The sequence below is a fragment of the Asterias amurensis genome, chromosome 1 (genome assembly GCF_032118995.1).
Source record: "Asterias amurensis chromosome 1, ASM3211899v1".
NCBI classification, from domain to species: domain Eukaryota; kingdom Metazoa; phylum Echinodermata; class Asteroidea; order Forcipulatida; family Asteriidae; genus Asterias; species Asterias amurensis.
The window spans coordinates 27,920,090-27,943,224 of NC_092648.1; the positions used below are offsets into that span (position 1 = coordinate 27,920,090).

Consider the following 23,135-nt stretch of genomic DNA (forward strand, 5'->3'; position numbering starts at 1 on the left):
TGCGCTCATGCAAGAACTTTTTCTATTCAAAGCCAACATCCAAAAGCTTGACACACCTGTTGAACATCATGATTCAACCTTCCAAATTAGCCCGTTTCTGACATGATTTTACATGGCATTGAGGCACTATAACTGCAGAGAGACTGTCGTTATGGAGACACTGTGGATAAGACGCTGCTGCGCTCCGATACCATTAATCCCCAATGTGTCTGAGCATTCAAGAAGGTATGAATTAAAAACACTGTTTGTCTTTGGCTTTTCCTTTGCTGCAGATATCCCTTTTTAATATGTCTCAATCACTGATTATACCTTTTCTCCTTCCTAACCTTTGATTTGTCTTGGTTAAATCTGTGTGTTTCCAACATCTTTTGGTTAATCAGCCCTCCTCACCCCCTCCCCTGTTGTCTCCTCTGCCTTTTATTTTTCGTTATGCCCCTCCACTTTTCCCCCTCCCTCTCTCCCTCTTTACTTTGTGTCCACTGATTGTTTCATTTATATAAAAAAAATATATAAAAAAAACCAATTATAAAGCGCACAAAATAATCCACAAAAAGTGCTTATGGCGTATTACTATTAGCCTTCGAGAAAGACTCCACTTGGTCAAAATATCCGGGCCCTTACCATTTGTTCCAAAGCTTTTAAAAGATAATCTCACATTGAGGTAAAAACAGTCTCCACATTTGATTATAATAAAGAGTTTAGAATAATTTAAAATAGTACAAGCCAATAAGTTGTACAATTTATTTCATTTTTTTCAACCGGGGGGGGGGGGGGGCACATAGGGGACATCATTTTTGGCACGCCCCTCCTTAGTTACATCATAGAGTCAATGCCCAAGTTATTTATCCACGTTAAAACCTTTTATGAACAACTTTGTTATCCGGATTTGGTGGAAGCTTGGGCCCGATTCATGCCAGGCAGCAAGACCTTTCCTTTAAACAATGGGCATGGGTCTATATAAGGGCCTCTTTGCCGGTGAAATACCACATTTGTGGGACTGTCCTCGAAGAAAATGACTTCGATGAAAAAGTTATCTGGCTTTCCATCGCTTGATGGAAGCGAAATGCTGGTACCATCTGAGAGACGTGGACAGCTTTGGCGATGGTTTATTGCTGGAACGTTGCTCAACCTGTGCATCACCGCTGCATTGGTTGGCCTGACGGCGTTCTACTTCAGCACGGAGTTGCAGTCCGTCAGGGTAAACATTATTTTAGTTTCCATATTCAGGAAAACCTTAACCTTTTTTGTTTTCATCACTTAGGTACATAATCTTTAGAGCTTCATGTAGGGTCTTGACTCTCTGTCTATGAACAGAGGATCGAGATGCGCTATTTGTCAGAGGTTCTTCTTGTCAAAGGTTCTCTCAAATTGACCCCACTTAAACTTTTGCAAGGTCTGAGATTTATGACTAAGCCTATAGTATTTTCCCCTTTCCCACCAAGACTTATTACCTTCTTAAACAATGTTTACCCTAGTGTAATCCTGTTCAATTGCAGCTCTGTTTTGTAAACCTTCTTTTCAGTATGTTTGAATGTTATGTATTACTGTTTTTAGTTTTTATAGATGCACATCACATAATGTCTAACTCAGTCAATCTAAATCGCATTGTCTTCTAAAGGGACAACTTGTTAAGGGATAATGCCAAATCATACACTTCTCAGAGTCTCAGATTGTAAACATTTTTAAAGTTTAACTCTGAACATTCAACGTGAAAAGTGAGCATTAGCCATGTCGGCAATTTTTGGATGGCATAGGCTTGGCATAAATACTTTACAAAATATTAATAAACCCTACATTGGTATTATTTGAAAGCTGCTATAATTATATTCACGTTCTTGTTGGTGCCCAAATTAATCCATTTTATGAGCTTTGGAAGGAATTGACTAGTCTGGTTAAGACGTATATAATGGATCGCCACATGTTTTCACCATCTCAAAATAATTTTTCTTTTTGTATAATTAAAATCAGTATACATTGCACCTCCCTTCGTTAGTCCATTCGGTGATTGATGTCTGACGCGCTATAGGCTTTTTCACATTGTTTTCCTTAACGTATCTATCGCATCGGTTGACTTTGTACATTCCCTTTACGTTTTCAGGTCCAGATGGAATCTCACGGAGAGCGTCTGGCGTTATTGGAGAGAAGTCCTCTACCAACAAGCCAGAAAGAAAATGAAATGCCGGGCGCCCTCAACGAGCTCTTGTCGAGACAGAGAAGAAGCCCGGAGAGACCTAAGTCCATGGACTACCCGTTCAATGTCGAGAACAACGCTTCGTCGGTGCTTTTACACCCGAAGTTTGCTCCAGAGGGTAGGTTTTTCTTCTGAAGTACGAAGTTTATCATTGCATTAGGTACACTTTATCTAGCCTAGTGTAGGACAAAAAGAAACTGTCTATGAAAATCTCATTTCAAAAGCTGGTAGAGCGTTTCTTGCCGAAAAATTTGAGCGGTTCAAACAGGAAGAAATATTCGTTACTGGTAATCTAAGAAGCGTATCATGCATAAAACGTTTCTCATTGATTTTTTTCGAAATGTTTTTTCTGAAATTACTTTCAGTAGGAGGGGGTCATTTTGCAAAATGTTATAAATATTATCATAACAGCTGCCGCAATGCTTCTTACCAAATGAGTTTTTACTATTTTGTTGAGTTGAGGTGTTACAAAAGGTACACCCTAATTTCATGAATGAAAAATAAAACTTCTTAATGGTACACTTTTAAGGCCGTGGCCGCCAACCTTTCCCCCTTTTTGACAATGGAAAACCATTCTTTTTAACTTGACCACCAGATCGACCACTCATGACAAGACCTTGTCGAGACGGACGGGATGGATGAGATGGTATGGATGGACGGGAGGGGAGGCAAGGAGCTCAGGGAGAGAAGGTATTATACTCTTCATTAGTTCGTCAGTCGCGACACGAACCGGTTTGGCAGGAGATTCGGTCCCCTTCGGTCCCCCGGAGATTCAGTCCCCTTCGGTCCCCCGGAGATTCGGTCCCCTTCGGTCCCCCCGAGATTCAGTCCCTGAAGATTCGGTCCCCTTCGGTCCCCCGGAGGTTCGGTCCCCTTCGGTCCCTCGGAGATTCGGTCCCCTTCGGTCCCCTTCGGTCCCCCGGAGATTCAGTCCCCTTCGGTCCCCCGGAGATTCAGTCCCCTTCGGTCCCCCGGAGATTCGGTCCCCTTCGGTCCCCCGGAAATTCAGTCCCCTTCGGTCCCCCGGAGATTCGGTCCCCGGAGACTCTGTCCCCCGTTTGGCAAACTGTGTACAAACGTCTTCTGATAGCGCCCTCTATTGAACCCTCCTCCTTCAGCCCACCTTAATTTCCCATTATGGGGACCGAATCTAGCGGACAGAATTCACCGGGACACGGGTTCGGCAGGAGATTTCTGTCCCACACAGAACCGCGCTGCAGTGGTTGGCATGGACCGCCGAATGTTGGCAAAACATTCAATCGTCATTGCAGTTATTGATACAAAAATGAACACTTCTGTGGAAACATTAATAATTACATCCCAAATAATGGGGGATATTTGTTGGGACTCTAGTTGGCAGCAGGCTTACCAGGTAAATCCATTGCTTGGAAATGTGCGCATGCTCAGAACAACAGTATAATGGAAATTCACCTGGAAAGTCTGCTGCCACCTACCGTTCCAAAATCGTATTGTGCAGATTTCATTTGATAACGCTTTCTTATTACAGCCCACGTTTTACCGCCTATAGGAGGGGATTGGGACACAAACATCGGGGACAACATCCTCATAACGGAATATTTTTTACCTTGAAAATAAGATGCGTTTAATCTACTGTTTGTTAAATGACCATGGCCGAGTTTTACACAATTATTTAGGCCAATCAAACGAGGATGTAGGTTACCAACTTTGTATCAATGAGTCATAGGCCCTCAAGTATAATGCGCTACGCATACTTTGTAGTACAAAACTAAAAACGACAACATTCTTACCAGAAACGCGATACGTCGGTCGTAGCGTGACTGAGAAATCACATTGTTTCTCCATGCTTCAATTGACTAATAGTGATCTCAATAACTAATAGATGTAAAAGAATAACATTATTCTCCATAAAACAGAAAATGACATTCATATAATGTGCTTTGTTTGGCATTTTGTAAGGGGAGTCCTGGTGAGGCAGGCCCGCAGGGAGAAGCCGGACCACGGGGCATGAAAGGAGACCCAGGTGACATTGGTTTACCCGACACTAGTAAGTTCCTATATGCTATCGCAATACTCAATCTAATAACAAGTTCATACAAACCACACTCACTAAAAGCAGGTCTCATAACTTGCAACGACCAAAAGTGACAATTTCCCCTCCCGTCCAGCTCAGCTTGATAAAATAATAATTGGTATGCCTTATACAAATAAAATTTTATCAAGAGAAGGATCTGCAGCCGAACATCAATCCTATTCGGGACGCTTATTTATCTCTTATTGATGAGTTTAATGCGTCTGACGTTTGGGTACGAAACTTAACTCGTCCTAAATCCGAAGATCTATCATAAGTTAGGAAGAGTTTGGTGACATCGACGTTGACAATATTTTTTAAGGAACAAGTGATGTTAAATGAAAGTATTATACTGTTAAGTTGGTAAATGTGTTAGATTTTTAATGTATTTTGTCATATTATCTAGGAACCAGTGCAGCAGCAGGGGGACCTACCTACATCCGATGGGGGCGCACTACTTGTCCAGAACATGAAGGCACAGAGTTTTTGTATCAAGGTACGTCATCAATTCTGAAATTCATATGGTATCCAATGTGTTCACCCTAAGAATGTGAACTTGGAACTACACGCCACTGTGTGACCAAACTCAAGGGTTATTAAATAACTGTGAACCATACATTTGTTTCACAATAACGAAAAATATATATAACTGGATCTGTTAATTAAAATATAATTCAGATAGTTTGTATTATAGTCCTTCGTCCTTCGGACGGGAAGTAACGCCATTGGTCCCGTTGTAACGCACGTAAAATAACCCAGTGCTCCCATTGAAAAGTCGCTGTCACTGTTGTTGTCGTTGATGTTGTGGTTGTTGTTGTTAATTCTTGTTATTATTTGTTTAAATATTATGTAGACCCCCTACTTCCTTGCAGGATTTGGATCCGGAGCGCATTATTCACATAATGGTGGATCTTCTGACTTCCTGTGCATTCCGGCTATTCCGGACTGGGCTGATAATTTCAACGATGCAGCTAGCTCAGGTTCCTACCTGTATGGAATGGAGTATGAAGTATCAGGATTTGACCCATTCTCACACGAAAATGCCGAGTTTCTCGACCAGCGTGACGTACCGTGTGCAGTGTGCCGTCTCACAAACCGTGGAACACATCTTCTGATTCCGGCTAAGAGAGATTGCCCCCAGAACTGGACCCAAGAATACCAAGGCTTCCTCATGTCTGGAAACCACGCCCATGAGCAGCGCACCCAGGCGGTGTGTGTGGATAAAGCACCCGAGGTTATCCCAAGTAGTCAAGCTGATACTAATGGGGCTTTGCTTTACATCGTTGAAGTTCAGTGTGGCTCACTCCCTTGTCCCCCATACGTTCAACTCCGTGAAATAATATGCACCGTCTGCACTGTGTAGAACTGCAATTTTACCAACTCATTGCAGTTGCTTACTATTGTTCTCCTTCCTCGCTGTTATTGCTATTTTATACAGAAGTGTAACTCGGTATGCTATTATAGTCGGCTTTGTTTCTTATTCAATACCCTTGGCAGTGCTAGTTTCAACGTCGTCCTCCTCCCCTGCACGAGGCTGCCGTATATAAAGAGTATTTTGTCCTCATCGTAATGACAAGGTTCATAGTTAAATAGTGTTGGCGAAAATAAACAAATTAAATTATTTCTGTTTGAATGCTCACTTCTTACCATTCATACTTGTTATACCTCGGTAACAAACTGTGAAGTTTGACTGGTCGAGAACCAATCACGTGATGTGCAACAAAAACGCATGTTACATGGCTCGGGGGTCGGGAAACATGAAAAGTGATGTACACCGGTGTTCACTTTGATCGTTCCCAGTTGGTCGATTGCCACCGCTGTGTACGAAACACAGTTGTTTCTTGTTCGTCTGCATATTAACGATGAGTACTCCGTCGTAATAATGTTTGAAGATAACAGCATAACTTCGAGACGAAGAATATGAATGTTACTAAGGTATAACAAAACAATTGTGGCACGTTGTGACTGGGGTCCATGGGTTTTCCTCGGGTGCCATTTCCCCCCTCGGGTGTACAAAACGCCATGGACCCCGTCACAACGGGCAATGTACACGCCGCCTTAAATGCTGCCATAGTCGTGAAAAAGCATATCCAAGAACCGAAAACAGTGCTGATGTTATTTGCAGCAGTCGGAATAAGCACAAGAGACGACACAAAGAAATTGTTAGTGACTTGTTGATATATTGCAAGTTTGCTTTTTATTCTCAATGTTTATGATTATTGAAAACGTGTTGTTCTCTATCTGTCACCCTCTTTTTTGACAGGTATATTCGTTTTGGGGGTGTTTAGGGTTGGTGGCATCATATCACTTTCGAATCAATGAATACATAGGTTGACTGTGGTAAGTTTTTAATTTCGTCCATTTTGTCCGTTTATGCATGTAGGGCGCATTTTTCACTGTAATATATTTCCCCTTTATCATGTACATACACGCCCTATCATGCCAAGTATTAATTTTGTATATTTGTTATTGTTGATGTCTTTTTGTATATGAGAGCCACAAATGATCAGTTATGCTGGATGGGTCACTTCGTTAAATATTGTTTTAATTTAAAACAATACACATATACACATAATTTGACAGCCTATCACATACCGGGCTCTCACGAAAATTTGCATAATTGTATCACAATTCACAGTGCACAATAATTATTGTTATTGCCGAGTTTTATAATTCTGATATTGCCAAAGCTTTATCGTTTACGTACAGGGGTGAACTAATTCTGAAGCATCATAACTTATAATATATTGGGGTGCTTTGTTGAGTAAAAAAACAACCCGCATTCCCGCGACTCAAGTATGTATGTGTCTAATGAATTCAAAGTCACAATGAATATATTATTTATATAGTCCCCGGTACATAAAGCAATCTTTAGGGATTTTGGGGGACTTTACCGTGAGTTTTGTTCCGCGGCAAAAACTTAGGCGTTGTGAAATTTATTGCCCCCGGTTAAACAATATTATAGTAGTTGCCTGTTTATTGCTTTAACTGAAACATTCTTTCCATTGTCAAAGTTAATCGAAACTTGACCAACTTTGAGCCGTATATGAACAGGACATATAGTGTTTTTTTGTTATTGCCGAGTTTTATAATTCTGATATTGCCAAAGCTTTATCGTTTACGTACAGGGGTGAACTAATTCTGAAGCATCATAACTTATAATATATTGGGGTGCTTTGTTGAGTAAAAAAACAACCCGCATTCCCGCGACTTGAAGTATGTATGTGTCTAATGAATTCAAAGTCACAGTGAATATATTATTTATATAGTCCCCGGTACATAAAGCAATCTTTAGGGATTTTGGGGGACTTTACCGTGAGTTTTGTTCCGCGGCAAAAACTTAGGCGTTGTGAAATTTATTGCCCCCGGTTAAACAATATTATAGTAGTTGCCTGTTTATTGCTTTAACTGAAACATTCTTTCCATTGTCAAAGTTAATCGACCAACTTTGAGCCGTATATGAACAGGACATATAGTGTTTTGTTCTGACATTTTCTTGTCGTTAAATGACTTTTCCACGTCCTTTGTTTGATTTGTGTGTTTTTTTCTGTTACCCGGATCATATTTCAATGCATGTCTCAACTTATTAAAGGTATATCCATGGTATAACCAAAATAAGTAAAGTGAAATAAAATAGACTCATATATTTGTATAAAACTACCGTGATTTCGCTTATATAGACCAGTGTCAGCCTGCTGTTCTTACTCCCCCCCAAAAATCTGATTCATTCTTTATCAACACTGAAATTCTACATCAGGGTGGTGATCCACTGGTGATTCTATCACCCCTTACACAGATTAGATAGATACATTGTGTAACCCGGGTTAATAACAATATGGCGAAGAAACGGCTTTAAATGAACACGCTGCATTGGATCGGACGAGTTGGTCTATTAGAAGCGTTTGTAACCGTTTGTTATAAAATGCATATTATGGTTGGAAAGATGTTTTAAAAGTAGAATACAATGATCCACACAAATATGCCTCGAAAATGCACGGTGTTCCTTTTACTTTGCGAACTAACAAGGTCGGCCATTATGGGAGTCAAAAATCTGACTCCCTAAAAAAGGCCGACCGTGTTAGTTGACTCCCATAAATGGCCGACCGTGTTAGTCGAAGAGGTAAAAGGAAAACCATGCAATTTCTAGGCATGTTTGTGTAGATCATTGTATTCTACTTTTGCAACATATTTCCAACCACATGCATTTTATAACAAACGGTTACAAATGCTTTTCAAAGACCAACTCGACCGATCCAGGACAACGTGTTCCTTTAACTTTTGTCAGAAGATTTTTTTTCGTCTTCACTGACACCATTTATGAAATGGAGATGAACGACATGTTTAATTCTAAAGTCCCCGGTCTGTGAGTGATATATATCATATATTCAAAACTTAATCGCTAAAATTTAATGTATAATGGATTCAACGTTCTTGCTGAAAATGTCATGAAAGTGTTTCCTTGTTTTCTCTGAAACTTTCACAGGTGATTTTTAATGTATTTTTCTTAACGTAAGGCCTTCAGATCAGTGGGGGGAAACCTGAATGAATGTGGGCCTACTCCATTATTATTCTCATAAAGCATATACCTTTAAAAGTTAAAAGTTTCGAGGGACGTTTTGGGGAATTTCCCCAATCCCCGGGTGCTTCCTAAGTTTCCTGCATCTGGGTTGTTGACCATCCTGTGGAAGTAAGATGGCATACTTTCTTGAACTTTAAATATGTGGCCATGAAAGCAGCCTTAAAGACAATGTCCGAAGGTCTGGAAAAACACAAAGAGCAAATAGTTGTCTAAAAACGCCCACCCATTCTCAGCAGCAGTTTCATTGTCCCGGCTGAAGCCCCCCCCCCCCCCGCCTGAAATTCCCAATTGCATTCCACTAAATGCATAGTTTGAAGACAGCTCAAGAATCGGATTCCTTAACCAGCTACACAGGTGGTTGGCCTATAACCCCCATTAGTTATTTCATACTCCACCACTATTATAAGTCTCATCTTGCATAGAGTGGCGTTCACAATAATAGGTGAAACAAGTACTGCGCTCATGCAAGAACCTTTTCTATTCAAAGCCAACATCCAAAAGCTTGACACACCTGTTGAACATCATGATTCAACCTTCCAAATTAGCCCGTTTCTGACATGATTTTACATGGCATTGAGGCACTATAACTGCAGAGAGACTGTCGTTATGGAGACACTGTGGATAAGACGCTGCTGCGCTCCGATACCATTGATCCCCAATGTGTCTGAGCATTCAAGAAGGTATGAATTAAAAACACTGTTTGTCTTTGGCTTTTCCTTTGCTGCAGATATCCCTTTTTAATATGTCTCAATCACTGATTATACTTTTTCTCCTTCGTCATAACCTTTGATTTGTCTGGGTTAAATCTGTGTGTTTCCAACATCTTTTGGTTAATCAGCCCTCCTCATCCCCTCCCCTGTTGTCTCCTCTGCCTTTTATTTTTCGTTATGCCCCTCCCCTTTTCCCCCTCCCTCTCTCCCTCTTTACTTTGTGTCCACTGATTGTTTCATTTATAAAAAAAAAAAAATAAAAAATAAAAAAATTAAAAAATAAATAAAAACTTATAAAGCGCACAAAATAATCCACAAAAAGTGCTTATGGCGCTAAAAGAAACACTATGTTTATATGTGTTGAATTGTCGTATTACTATTAGCCTTCGAGAAAGACTCCACTTGGTCAAAATTTCCGGGCCCTTACCATTTGTTCCAAAGCTTTTAAAAGATAATCTCACATCGAGGTAAAAACAGTCTCCGCGTTTGATTATAATAAACAGTTTAGAATAAGTTAAAATAATACAAGCCAATAAGTTGTACAATTTACTTCATTTTTTTCAGTTGGTGGGGGGAGGGGGGCACAGGGAACATCATTTTTGGCACGCCCCTCCTTAGTTACATCATAGAGTCGATGCCCAAGTTATTTATCCACGTTACCACTTTTTATGAACAACTTTGTTATCCGGATTCGGTGGAAGCTTGGGCCCGGTTCATGCCAGCCAGTAAGACCTTTCCTTTAAACAATGGGCATGTGTCTATATAAGGGCCTCTTTGCCGGTGAAATGCCACATTTGTGGGACTCTCCTCGAAGAAAATGACTTCGATGAAAAAGTTATCTGGCTTTCCATCGCTTGATGGAAGCGAAATGCTGGTACCATCTGAGAGACGTGGACAGCTTTGGCGATGGTTTATTGCTGGAACGTTGCTCAACCTGTGCATCACCGCTGCATTGGTTGGCTTAACGACGTTCTACTTCAGCACGGAGTTGCAGTCCGTCAGGGTAAACATTATTTTAGTTTCCATATTCATGAAAACCTTAACTTTCCATTTTTCCGGAAGCCATCGATTGCATTTTATTTAATCTTTCCGGAAAACTCTGATTGCGTGTTTTATTTAAACACCCTGCTTATATCTTTGATTTGATTATTGAGTAATTTAATTTATGTATTTATATATTAATTATCTATTTCATTATTTGTTTAGGCCATGGGCCCAAGCCATTTATTCTGTCAAAATGCTGCAGGGTCAGGGGTGAAGAAGGTTTGAGGTCATAATAACATAGAGAAGGTATTCATAATAAATAATTTACAATGTTCAAGTTAAAAGTTTGGTTTGGCTCCTCAAAAAAAGCGATTTTCTAAGCCCCTTTTTTAGGCAAATTATTGGAGTTACAACCTTGTTCCCAAATATCACGAAAATGGTGCTATGGGACTTTAGTACACATAAACTCACTACCCATGGGAACGAGTGTGAGATTGTTTGTTTGTTTGTGGAACAACACAGATGTCAGACAGTGCATGCAATGGAGGGGTTACAGTACAGTGGGTGTTTGTCGTGTAACAAAAGACGAATTTGAACCTGTTATTGCATTTAAAGAGTCTTCTTGGGATAAAGTTATTGAATGTGTAAGTACATGGAAAGAGTTAGATGGTTTAGAGAAGAAAGCTGCCATGGAATTTGACCTAGAAAAGAAACATTTGTACGGGTATGATACAACATCATGTATGTATTAGTTACATAGTACTACATGCACCAACGTTTTACTGGAGGCGTATTGGATATGGGTTTCAGTTGAAGGAAGATGTTATATCTATCCTCTCCAGAAACATTTATATCCAAAACCAATGAGAGAATGGAGAGGTTATATCTTCTTGGATATTCTTAAGCAAAAAGCAAAACAAATCAGCAATTTGTAAAAAATCTGTCAGACACACATTTTACAGATATTGAGCTAATCGTATTTTTGCGTGGTTTGAACTTCATCCCCAAACGGTCTATACCATCCTACGCCATTTGAAACTGCTTTTCAGAAAAATGAGACTAAGCGTTTTAATGGCGGGGAAACAAAGGCGGAGCCTATACACACCCCTTCCGAATGCCATCAATACGGAATCTTCAAATCACCTTTAACACATACCTAGAATCGTACATTGAAGGTACACTGGAGGAGTTGTCCAAAACAAAAATTAAAAATGTGCGACAAATTGACTAAAGCAGACGTCAAAGTCAAACTAAACAAAAATTGCCATAAAATCATTTGACAAAGCCAGGGGTGTTTGCGTTCTCAATAAATCTATATACACGAGGGGACTATAGGTAACTGTCTGGGCCGCACTATAAGTTGGTTGACGAGGATTTAACAAGTGAAATCACAGCTGCGGTCTATCAGGCCGTAACTAATCTGTTCAAAGAATGGATAATATCCAAGGAAATATTCAAGTTTCTCGACCCCGGCCCCACAACCACCAGATAATTAAAACACCTCGCCTATACCTACTGCTGAAGATCCATCAGTGGTTGCGGGGCCCCAACTCAACAAATTTCAAAATACATGGATTTTTCCTTGCTTCCAATTGTCAAGCAACAAAGCACATACACACGAGACTCTTCACAGGTTCTCCAAAAACTTGACACTTTGACATTGGACAAAGACTATCTCCTAATCAACTTGGATATTGTTTCAATGTTTACAAACTGTCCACAAAAAGAGGCCAGTCAGTTTGTGATGGTTTAGACGAGGAAACCCAGGGCTATACGCTATACAAAAAAAACAAAAAAACAAAAACAGGCACGTTGTCTTTTGGAACTAATCAATGGCGCAAATGTCTTTGAGTTTAATAACAGATTCTATAAACAAACAATACGCGTGGTAATGGGTAGCGAATGCAGTCCAGAAATGTGTGATATCACTCTGTTCAAATACGAAAAAGAAACAATTCTTCTCCCGAACAACCCCGAAATAGTGTCCTACATGAGATATAGAGATGATGTTCTAATCATTACAATGGCAACCGAAGCAGGGCGGAGGATTTCATTAGGACGCTAAACAACTTGCATCCAACATCTATTCATCTCGGAGATATATGAAAAACAAGTTACCTTTTTAGACCTCGTCCTTTACAAAGGAGAACGTTTTCAAAAAGAAGGGAAACTGGATACTCGAGTAGCTACACAAGAAGCAGACACATTCCAATATCTTGCTCGAGATTCAGCACACCCTAAATCAGTATTTGGCAGCATTATTAAGGGTGAAACGACAAGATACAAACGTTATATGTACACACTCAAAAGACTTTGAGGAGAAGGTTAATTTCTTCAAGACTAAACTGTCAGAACTGGCTACAACACGGAGAATTAACCCGCTTCACACTTGGTGTAAACGAAGACCACCGGAACTCAATGTTGGCTGCCTCACCTAATTTAAAACAACAGAATATATCTAATCCCCCACTCATCTTCATCCTGCCATACTTTGCACAGATCCATCATTCCACCCCATGGGCTCTCCTTAAACACTGACACCTCTTGGAAGGGAATGCTTATAAATCTCAAAAAACTCTTCCCAGCCCCACCACTGCTGGCCTACAATTTACATAAAACAAAAATACGATCTAGATTGCCAGACCCTACAGAAAAAGACTGGCTCAAGAAGTTAGCAATACTGAATAAACACATAGAGAAACAAGACTCAAGTGAAAGGGTTTCCCCCCCCCCAACCCCTACCCCCTCCATTAAACTCAACCATCTGACCTCCCAAGTCATATAAATGAAGCGTTGTATAAGAACTAATGCCTTGCACTCATCAAACATATAACGTGCCGGCATTAAATTGTAGGTAATAATAACTATTATTTAATACAGATATGACATTTCACACGTTATGAGAAACTACAACATCTTACTTGGAATGTTTCTAGGCATACCATACATATGGGAAACTTCATGGAAGATGTATGCTGTTCCTCACCACACCTTTCTCCCCCCCCCCCACCACTTATCCAATGCCCTTCCCTCTCTCCAGTCCAAATGTTTGTTTAGAACAAAAACAAGCCTCCAATAGTTTCAGAATAGCCTGTCCCATAAAAGTGCTCTTCATTTTACAATGATTGCGCCTTAACTATTACAGATATCTGAAACACTGTGAGTATGTACCGGCTTTACTTTTTATGTTTGTCTTAAGGCCTTTACATACACTAACAAAGTTGTTTGACGCACCTGTGTCTTGTGAAAATTACAAATAGAACTGTCTATGTGGCTTCACTGTCTTCCCTATAATTCACAGTATGGTTTCACTCTTCTTTTCCAAACATAGTAGGTGGCTTAGAGAAAAAACTTGCCCTTTAAAATTGTGGTAGGCTAGTCAGGGCGCTAGTTCAGGTTTTCTTTCTTGTCAGCCATGACTTCTATGTGACCTTCCCTTTAATAGCTAAATCATTAAAGTGAGAAACGTCACTTTATTCCAATATTCCATATTGATGCCAGCGGTTCCTTCTAAAAAGTTTCTGTCAGGGAGGGGGGGGGGGGGGGACACAGACACTGGAGCCACTTCCATGATCTACATTTACCTGTACATACTGTAAAAAATATGCAATTCACAAAATATTTACCCCCCTCATAATATTGCAGGAAACTTGTACATTTGTAATTGTGATGTTTGAAATTTTGGAGATTTTTTGTGGGCGTGGCTAACCAGAGCTAAATGGGGGCACATTATCCCCCCCCCCCCCAGTTTCTGGTTTTCTGGCTTTTCATAGCATATAAAACTAGTTCATGTATGCCAGTTAGGGAAAACTAACGACTTTATACTCGGCTCAACAAAATTTCATCACTGCATGCAAAAGTTGTGTATGTAATGACTGTATCTATAGTAAATTACTGACTTTTTGCTAAAAATGAGCTATTTAACTAAGAAATGGCAGCCATTTTGTAAACGGGCACTTTCCATGTTTTGTGAAATCCTTCCAGATCATAATTTTTATGCAACAGGACAAATTTTTTGTATAATAGCTGTTCATTTTGGGTGTTTCTTAGACATTTCTACAAATAAATAGCCGCCATCTTGAATTTTAGCCGCCATCTTGGATTTCTCGCTTGCGAACCAATATTTTTATGAGAACATTGTTTTTTCTTGGAGAGGGCACCATTCCCTACATTTTGATGTATAGATCTCCCCTTCACCCCTGGGGCTGCAGCATTCTTCTATTTCTAGAGGACTTTTTGCCCTTCGGCCCATGGCCTAGTTGTTCTATAGTTCACCTGCTCCTCGCTGAGTGCGAGTTAAACTACCGGGTCGAACAAACACAATTTTGTCCACGACTTTCATTGTTTCATCAACACCGTGACAGTGAAAAATTGTTACCGGGAAATTCACATCAACACTGTGGGAAACTTAACGGCGATGTACAGGGTTTACGGGAGTTTTCGGCGGCATACTGATATAACAAAAGAAAACGGCGATGAAAGCTAGCTGGGGTTGACTAAGAAAAATACGGCGAAGTTAACCAAACGAAACCAGGAAAAGAAATGACTTAGAAATACCGGCACCCAGGTACCTGCGTATAGAAAATAGGGCTTGCCACACCTTAAACCAAATTCCTAAGATGCCCGCAGGCGATTGGCTGCGTGCACTGACCTTTGACTTTATACAAATAAGGATAAGCTAGTAAACGTAGGAGAAACGTATAAATTATAAACAACAATATAAATACATGACCGGTGGGAGATGACAGGCCTATCAGTTAATATTATATGTTGATAAATACTTTACATATTAATAAATCCTACATTGGTATTATTTTGAAAGCTGCTATAATTATATTGACGTTCTTTTTGATGCCCAAATTAATCAATTTTATGAGCTTTGGAAGGAATTGACTGGTCTGGCTTATAGACCTATAATGGATCGTCACATGTTTTCACCATCTCTAAATAAGTTTTCATTTTGTATAATTAAAATCAGTATATCTTGCCCCTCCCTTTGATTGATGTCTGACACTCTATAGGCTTTTTCACATTGTTTTCCTTAATGCATCTATCGCAAGGGTTGACTTTTTACATTCCCTTTCATTTTCAGGTCCAGATGGAATCTCACGGAGAGCGTCTGGCGTTATTGGAGAGAATTCCTCTACCAACTAGCCAGAAAGAAAATGAAATGCCGGGCGCCCTCAACGAGCTCTTGTCGAGACAGAGAAGAGGCCTGGAGAGACCTAAGTCCATGGACTACCCGTTCAATGTCGAGAACAACGCTTCGTCTGTGCTTTTACACCATAAGTTTGCTCCAGAGGGTAGGTTTTTTCATCATTAAAAGTAAGAAATCTATCATTAGGTCTTCTTTATCTAACCTAGTGTCATGGGAAACAATGAAACTAACCTGTGAACATTTCATTTTCCAAAGGTGGTAGCGTTTCTTGACGAAGATTTGGAGCGGTTCATGCAGGAAGAATATTAACCGTTACTGGAAATCTAAGAAACGTATCATGCACGAAACGTTTCTCATCGACTTTTTTTCGAAAGATTTTCTCTAAAGTTACATTCATTAGGAGGGGATCATTTTGCAAAATTTTATAAATATTATCAAGAGCTGCCGCAATGCTTCTTACCAAATGAGTTTTTACTATTTTGTTGAGTTGAGGTGTTACAAAAGGTGCACCCTAATTTCTTGAATGAAAAATAAAACTTTTAATAACACACTTTTTAGGCCATTGCTGCCAAACCTTCCCCCCTTTTGACAATGAAAAACCATTCTTTTTAACATGACCACCAGATCGACCACTCATGACGAGACCTTGTCGTGACGGACGGGATGGAAGAGATGGTATGGATGGACGGGAGGGCCGGCAAGGAGCTCAGGGAGAGAAGGTATTGTACTCTTCATTAGTTCGTCAGTCGCGACCAAACCGATTTGGCAGGAGATTCGGTCCTCAGGAGATTCGGTCCTCCGGAGATTCGGTCCTCCGGAGATTCGGTCCTCCGGAAATTCGGTCCTTCGGAGATTTGGTCCTCCGGAGATTCGGTCCTCCGGAGATTCGGTCCTTCGGAGATTCGGTCCTCCGGAGATTCGGTCCCCGGAGATTCGGTCCCCGGAGATTCGGTCCCGGAGATTCGGTCCCCCGATTGCAAACTGTGTATTAACTTGTTCTGATAGTGCCCTTTTTTGAATCCTCCTCCTTTAGCCCACCTCAATTTCCCAAAGTATGGGAGACCGAATCTAGCGGACAGAACTTCACCGGGACACAGGTTCGGCAGAAGATTCTGTTCCCCCGATACACTGTCCCCAATAGAACTGTTATTGTTGATAAACAAACTGCGCTGCAGTGGTTGGTAAATCAATTAATCGTGTTTGCAGATATTGGGAAAAAATTCAACATTTCCATGCAAACATTAATAATTACATCCCATATGATGGGGGACATTTGTTTGGACTCTAGGCGGCAGCAGGCTTACCAGGTAAATCCATTGTTCTTGGAAATGTGCGCATGCTCAGAACAACATAAATAATGGAAATTCACCTGGAAAGTGTGCTGCTGCCTACCGTTCAAAAATCGTATGATGCAGATTGCGTTTGACAACGCCTTATTAAGCCCGGTTCATACTTCCTGCGAATGCGAATGCGATACGAATGTTGACGTCACAAATTCGCAACGAACAATTCGCAGCAGTTGAACTGTTCAACTCACTTGTGAATATCGCTGCGAAAGGAGGGTTGTGACGTCAAATTCACTTCGCATTCGCATTCGCATGAAGTATGAACCGGGCTTGACTATAGCCCACGTTTACGGCCTGTTCGATGGGACGAGGGACATACACATCGGGGACAACATACTCACAACATAATATTTTACAATGAAAATATGCGTTACATTTACTGCTTTTCAAATGATCATGGCCAAAGTTTACACAATTATTTAGGCCAGGCAAAAGAGGAAAGGTTATGTCAACTTTGTATCAAGAACTATGAATAATTCCAATGTGTTACGCATAAGATTTGAAACTTTGCATGGTGGAAATAAGATATGGAAAGGTTTCCGGTAACACCATGTAATGAGTAATCTCTAAATGAGTTTGGGTGGTTCTGAAAAGAACCATTGGTTTCAACTCTCATACTATGCGCATACCGTTTGTACAAAACGGAACTACGAAAAGATTCTTACCCGAAATGTACGTCGGTCGTGGCGTGACTGAGATGAAAATCAACAGTGTTTACAACGAAGTTTCTCCAAGCTTCAATATGCTAATGGTATTCTCAATAAATAATAAAATATATTCAGATGGAATCTGTTTGACATTTTTTGTAAGGGGAGTCCTGGTGAGGCAGGCCTGCAGGGAGAAGCCGGACCACGGGGCATGAAAGGAGACCCCGGTGACATTGGTTTACCCGACACTAGTATGAGTAAGTTCCCATGTTTTCGTAATACTCAATCTAATAACAAGTTCATACAAACCACACTCTAAAAGCAGGTCTCATAACTCGCAACGACCAAAAGTGACAATTTCCCCTCCCGCCCGGCTTGATAAAATAATTGGTAGGCCTTGAACAAATATAATTTTATCGAGAGAAGGATCTGCAGCCGATCATCAATCCTATCCGGGACGCTTATCTCTTAATGATGGGTTTAATGCGTCTGACGTATGGGTACGAAACTTAACTCGTCCTAAATCCTAAGATCTATCATAAGTTAGGAAGAGTTTGGTGACATCGACGTTGACAATATTTTTTAAGGAACAAGTGATTTAAAATGAAAGTATTATACTGTTAAGTTTGTAAAAGTGTTAGATTTTTAATGTATTTTGTCATATCTAGGAACCAGTGCAGCAGCAGGGGGACCTACTTACATCCGATGGGGGCGCACTACTTGTCCAGAACATGAAGGCACAGAGTTTGTGTATCAAGGTACGTCATCAATTCTAAAATTCATATGGTGTCCTATGTGTTCACCCTAAGAATGTGAACTTGGAACTACACGCCATTGTGTGACCAAACTTCAGGGTTATTTATGTGAACATTTGGTTCAAGTCAAGAAAAGAACAAAATTGATCATGCTAGATTTTGTCACAGTATCATTCAGTGGTTTAAAGATTATTGGCCCTACTTCCTTCCAGGATTTGGATCCGGGGCGTATTCTGGACACAAGGGCGGAACTTCCGACTTCTTGTGCATTCCTGCTATTCCGGACTGGGCTGATACGTTCAACGATGCAGCAAACTCACAATCCTATCTGTTTGGAATGGAGTACGAAGTAGCATCATTTGACCCATTCTCACACGAAAATGCAGAGTTTATTGACCAGCGTGACGTACCATGTGCAGTGTGCCGTCTCACAAACCGTGGAACACATCTTCTGATTCCGGCTAAGAGAGAATGCCCCCAGAACTGGACCCAAGAATACCAAGGCTTCCTCATGTCCGGACTCTACTCAACTGAGCAGCGCAGCCAGGCGGTGTGTGTGGATGAAGCACCTGAGGTTATCCCAAGTAGTCAAGCCAGTAGCTCCGCGGCGCTGCTTTACATCATGGAAATTAACTGTGGCTCAATCCCATGTCCCCCATACGTTAATCTCCGTGAAGTGACGTGCACCGTCTGCACTGTATAACTCATTGCAGTTAGTTTAATACTACTTTCTCTTTGTTATTGCTATTACACGAATATTGCTCGATATGTAAATTACCTAAAGGCTCTACTTATTTTTTAAATCATTTAACTTATACCCTGACCTATACAGTGCTATTTAACGCCATGCCCCGTCTATGCATGCCGTAAAGAGTATTTAGACCATTCCGTCTGAAAGGCACTGGACACTATTGGTATAAAAGTTCAACATTGTCAGCATAAAAACTTACTTGGTAACAAGCAATGGAGAACTGTAGATATAGTATCAAACATTGTGAGTGAGAAACGGCTTCCTCTGAATTAAAGCAGTTTTTTAAACTCGATAACAGATCTCAGGCCTAAAGTCTTTTACTTAGGCATTGGAAAGTATCACAATGGTGTTTTGTCTGTCATTATTCTCTTGCAACTTCGATGACCAATTGGGTCCAAATTTGCGCAGATTCGTTATTTTATGCACATTATGTTTGGATACATCAAGTGAGAATACTGGTCAAATGGTGGCCAGTGCCTTCAAATGCGCCACATTCAAGATAAGAATAGTAGCTCAAGGCCCGACAGCAGTGTTAGTGCGGCAATCGGAATAAGCCCGTCAGACACTGACACAAGAACAAAATTGTGCCCGACTTGCTCGATTGTGCATGTGTTTTTGTTCTTTGATTCCCCATTTTCTATCGTATTTTCGTTTAGGGTTGTTTCAGATGGCTGGATGACACACTTTGTAATCAATGAACACACTACTTAAAACAATTCATGATAAAAGTGGACAGTCCATTAGTTTATTAACTTTTTTGATGGATACCAACATATTTCGAAAGGAGTTCAATACGCAATAATCCCGGTTCATACTTCATCATGCGAATGCGATGCGAATATTGACGTCACAGATTCGCAACGGATATTTTGCAAGGGTTTAAAAAAATTAATGTGCTCAACTTTTGCAAAACATCCCAGCAAAAGGAGCCATGTGACGTCAAACTTCGTATCGCAATCGTATTCGCAGGTATGATCTGGGCTCAACGCTCTACCCCCTTCTTCAAGGCAAAATATACTTTTGGTACAGTTGCAGAATTAAGGTCGTAATAAATAAAAAAAAATAACTCTTTAAACAAGATTGCTTTATACTATGTTGCTTAATTAGTTCGAAATACATATTTGGCCATGCAGAATCTAACTCTCCTATGCAACGGCATGAATGACAGAAACCCATGATTCTTTTACGTTAAAGGCAGTGGACACTATTGGTAATTAATCAAAATAATTATTAGCATAAAACCTTTCTTGGTGACGAGTAATGTGGAGAGGCTGATGGTATAAAACATTGTGAGAAACGGCTCCCTCTGAAGTGCTATAGTTTCCGAGAAAGAAGTAAAAAATTTCCACGAATTTGATTTCGAGACCTCAGATTTAGAACTTGAGGTTTCGAAATCAACCATCTAAACGCGCAAAACTTCGTGTGACAAGGGTGTTTTTTCTTTCATTATTATCTCGCAAGTTCGATGACCGATTGAGCTCAAATTTTCACAGGTTAGTTATTTTATGCATATGTTGAGATACACCAACTGTGAAGGCTAGTCTTTGACAATTACCAATAGTGTCTACTGCCTTTAAGTTCTGTCGCGTAACACAATTTTGCACATTATTTTGCTTTATATACCCTTTTACCCTCATACTTTTGCTTCTTTCCCATCACAAGACAATAATACAAGTGTGAAAACCTTCGGAGTTATTGTGGTGCTTATCCAGCACCAACGAAAGACGGCTTGGAAGATTCCTATAAAACAAAACCTTTAAACATAATATGGTTTTGACAGTTTTCCTTCGTTTTGTTGTTGACTGTCCGTTGATATTTATAACTCAGAATTATAGGCCTCGATTGCATATATAGTTGTTTTAACAAAACCCATTGCGCATGTGTTAGTGTTAGAAGAGCATTTTCGCACGAAAATGGCTGGTTGGTAATACCTCATGATGTTGATTCTCTGCTGTGTAGATTGCTCCTATGCCAAGGAGTAGATTCAATAAATATGTCCCACAGCACTAGTAATTTCTCATCTATATAGACAACATAGGTGTGTTGCAAACTGCTTACCAACCAAAAATAATTATTGTTCCCTTACGTTTCAAAGGCCAAAATTAATTCTCTTTACACTGCTGGTGTGTTGTGTGTACAAACCGTGTATCATTCCTTGTTTGTGTCATTTTGTGCATCAACAACCTTAGCCAAAAAAAAAACCCACATTCATCTAAGATCACAGATTTCTGTCTGAAATGTCATATCTTTCATAAAACTAATATATCTCGTTTGGAGTTTATCGTTTACTGAGCGTTTTATTAATGTTTTTTTTTTCTCTAATCGATGTCATGCACAAAATTATGTGTAACCGGGTTTTAATTATTTTCTTGTGACCCAGATGGCCGATCTATATCAAACTTTTACAGGTTTGTCAATTTATGTTTATGTTTATCGTGGATTCCATAAAGTTCTTACGCTGCCAACAACTGTTAGTGGATGGTAAAAACGTTGTGTGATGTCGGGGCAGAGAGTTGCAATGGTAAACTAATGACCCCTAATGACCCCCTCTGTTGCTATGAGAAACATTGCTGGCAGAAGCACATTTAATGCGACAAAATGCACAAAATAACAAACCTGTGAACAATTTGAACTCAATTGGTCGTCGAAGTTGCGAGATAATTATGGCAGAAAAACACACTTGTCATACAAAGTTGTGTGCAAGATGCAGGAATTCGGGACCTCACAATCTAATTCCGAGGTCTCAAAAATCTTCTTTTTTTTTATTGTGGAAAATTACTTCTTCCTCGAAAACTGCATTACTTCAGAGGGAGCCGTTTCTCACAATGTTTTACTATCATCAGCTCTCGATTTCTTGTTGTAACAAGTAAGTTTCTATGCTAACAATTATTTTGAGTAATTACCAATAGTGTCCACTGCGTTTAATGCTTCCGTAGCAAACGTTAAACTCAATTGAAAAACACAATTCTCACTTTATAGTACGGCAATTGGTTTATTTTGCTGGTTTATTTGTTTAAAACAAACAGTCGTCAGTAATGATGCTCTTAGCTCTCAGTGGAACCGCAAAGAAATAGGTATAGCAAACAGTTCTGGAGGACTCGAGACTGGTCTCGAACTCGGACAACAGCAACTGAACTTCAGCACTGACAGCAAAAGATCAACAAACAAGTGATCGTGGTATTCATGAATGCAGACGACTATACAAAATAATAGACCCCATATAAACAAACTCCTATATAGCTGTTGTTAGTATGTCATAAGGTAAATGCTGAACTATAAAAGAACCAGAACTTACCCCAAGTGTGTGATAGATTTTGTAAAACTGGGACGACAAGGGACTCCCCATTTTCTCCCACTTTTGGAGGGTTTGTTTAACTTGAAAGGGTAATGTTTCAATTCAGGCAGTGATGCAAGCAATGCAGGTGTGTCAGTCAGGCATTCAACAATGAATGGTGTTGTCTTGTTTATGTTCAAATTCAATATCATGTGATGATGGCACATTTTAAAGGGCATGGAGAGAGAACGAACATTAAGGTCATAAATATGCCTTGTGAACTGTACTGTAATAGGCACACGTTTGAGGCTAATTATGGCATTTGCTGAATCTTAAAATATGAGATGTATACGTCAGGATATCTCATCATTTGTACAAAGTAATAGTTATTCATATAATAGTATACAAATATTGAGTGGCTCAGAGTGGAATGGGAGGAATATTATAGCAAGGTAAAATTTGGACTAATATTCCTTCCATTCCACGAATTAAAGCCACTCAATATTTGTTTTATATAACTGACATATAGATCCTTGTCATTTGATGTATTTTAAAAGTATAACATTGTGAGGATGTTTGACAACCAAAAATCATTTAGCGCCGCGTAGCGGCAACAATGCACAAATTTAATAGCAATCGGATCACACCTTTTGCACAGGTGCTCCTTGGTTTTAGCAGCGGCGCGGCGGC

The 23,135-nt window shown here is 40.0% G+C and overlaps 1 protein-coding gene and 1 pseudogene across 1 annotated transcript; both read left to right on the forward strand.

The window, feature by feature from the left end:
• Positions 1 to 989: 989 nt before the first annotated feature.
• Positions 990 to 7,874, forward strand: LOC139935416 (uncharacterized; annotated as a pseudogene).
• Positions 7,875 to 10,325: 2,451 nt separating this feature from the next.
• On the forward strand, positions 10,326 to 22,811 carry LOC139935402 (uncharacterized). The gene is made up of 6 exons (XM_071929972.1): positions 10,326 to 10,533; positions 15,607 to 15,817; positions 16,297 to 16,391; positions 17,829 to 17,922; positions 18,334 to 18,423; positions 18,633 to 22,811. The coding sequence occupies exons 1-6, from the start codon at positions 10,348 to 10,350 to the stop codon at positions 19,121 to 19,123; spliced, it is 1,167 nt and encodes a 388-aa protein (XP_071786073.1). The 5' UTR covers positions 10,326 to 10,347; the 3' UTR covers positions 19,124 to 22,811.
• Positions 22,812 to 23,135: the final 324 nt, after the last annotated feature.

What these genes read in the sequence shown, in the direction of transcription:
- LOC139935402 (XM_071929972.1), top strand. Translation starts at nt 10,348, where the DNA reads ATGACTTCGATGAAAAAGTTATCTGGCTTTCCATCGCTTGATGGAAGC. An exon ending in AAGGAGCTCAGGGAGAGAAG is followed by an intron (nt 16,392 to 17,828) that starts GTATTGTACTCT and finishes ATTTTTTGTAAG; the next exon opens with GGGAGTCCTGGTGAGGCAGG. An exon ending in CACAGAGTTTGTGTATCAAG is followed by an intron (nt 18,424 to 18,632) that starts GTACGTCATCAA and finishes ACTTCCTTCCAG; the next exon opens with GATTTGGATCCGGGGCGTAT.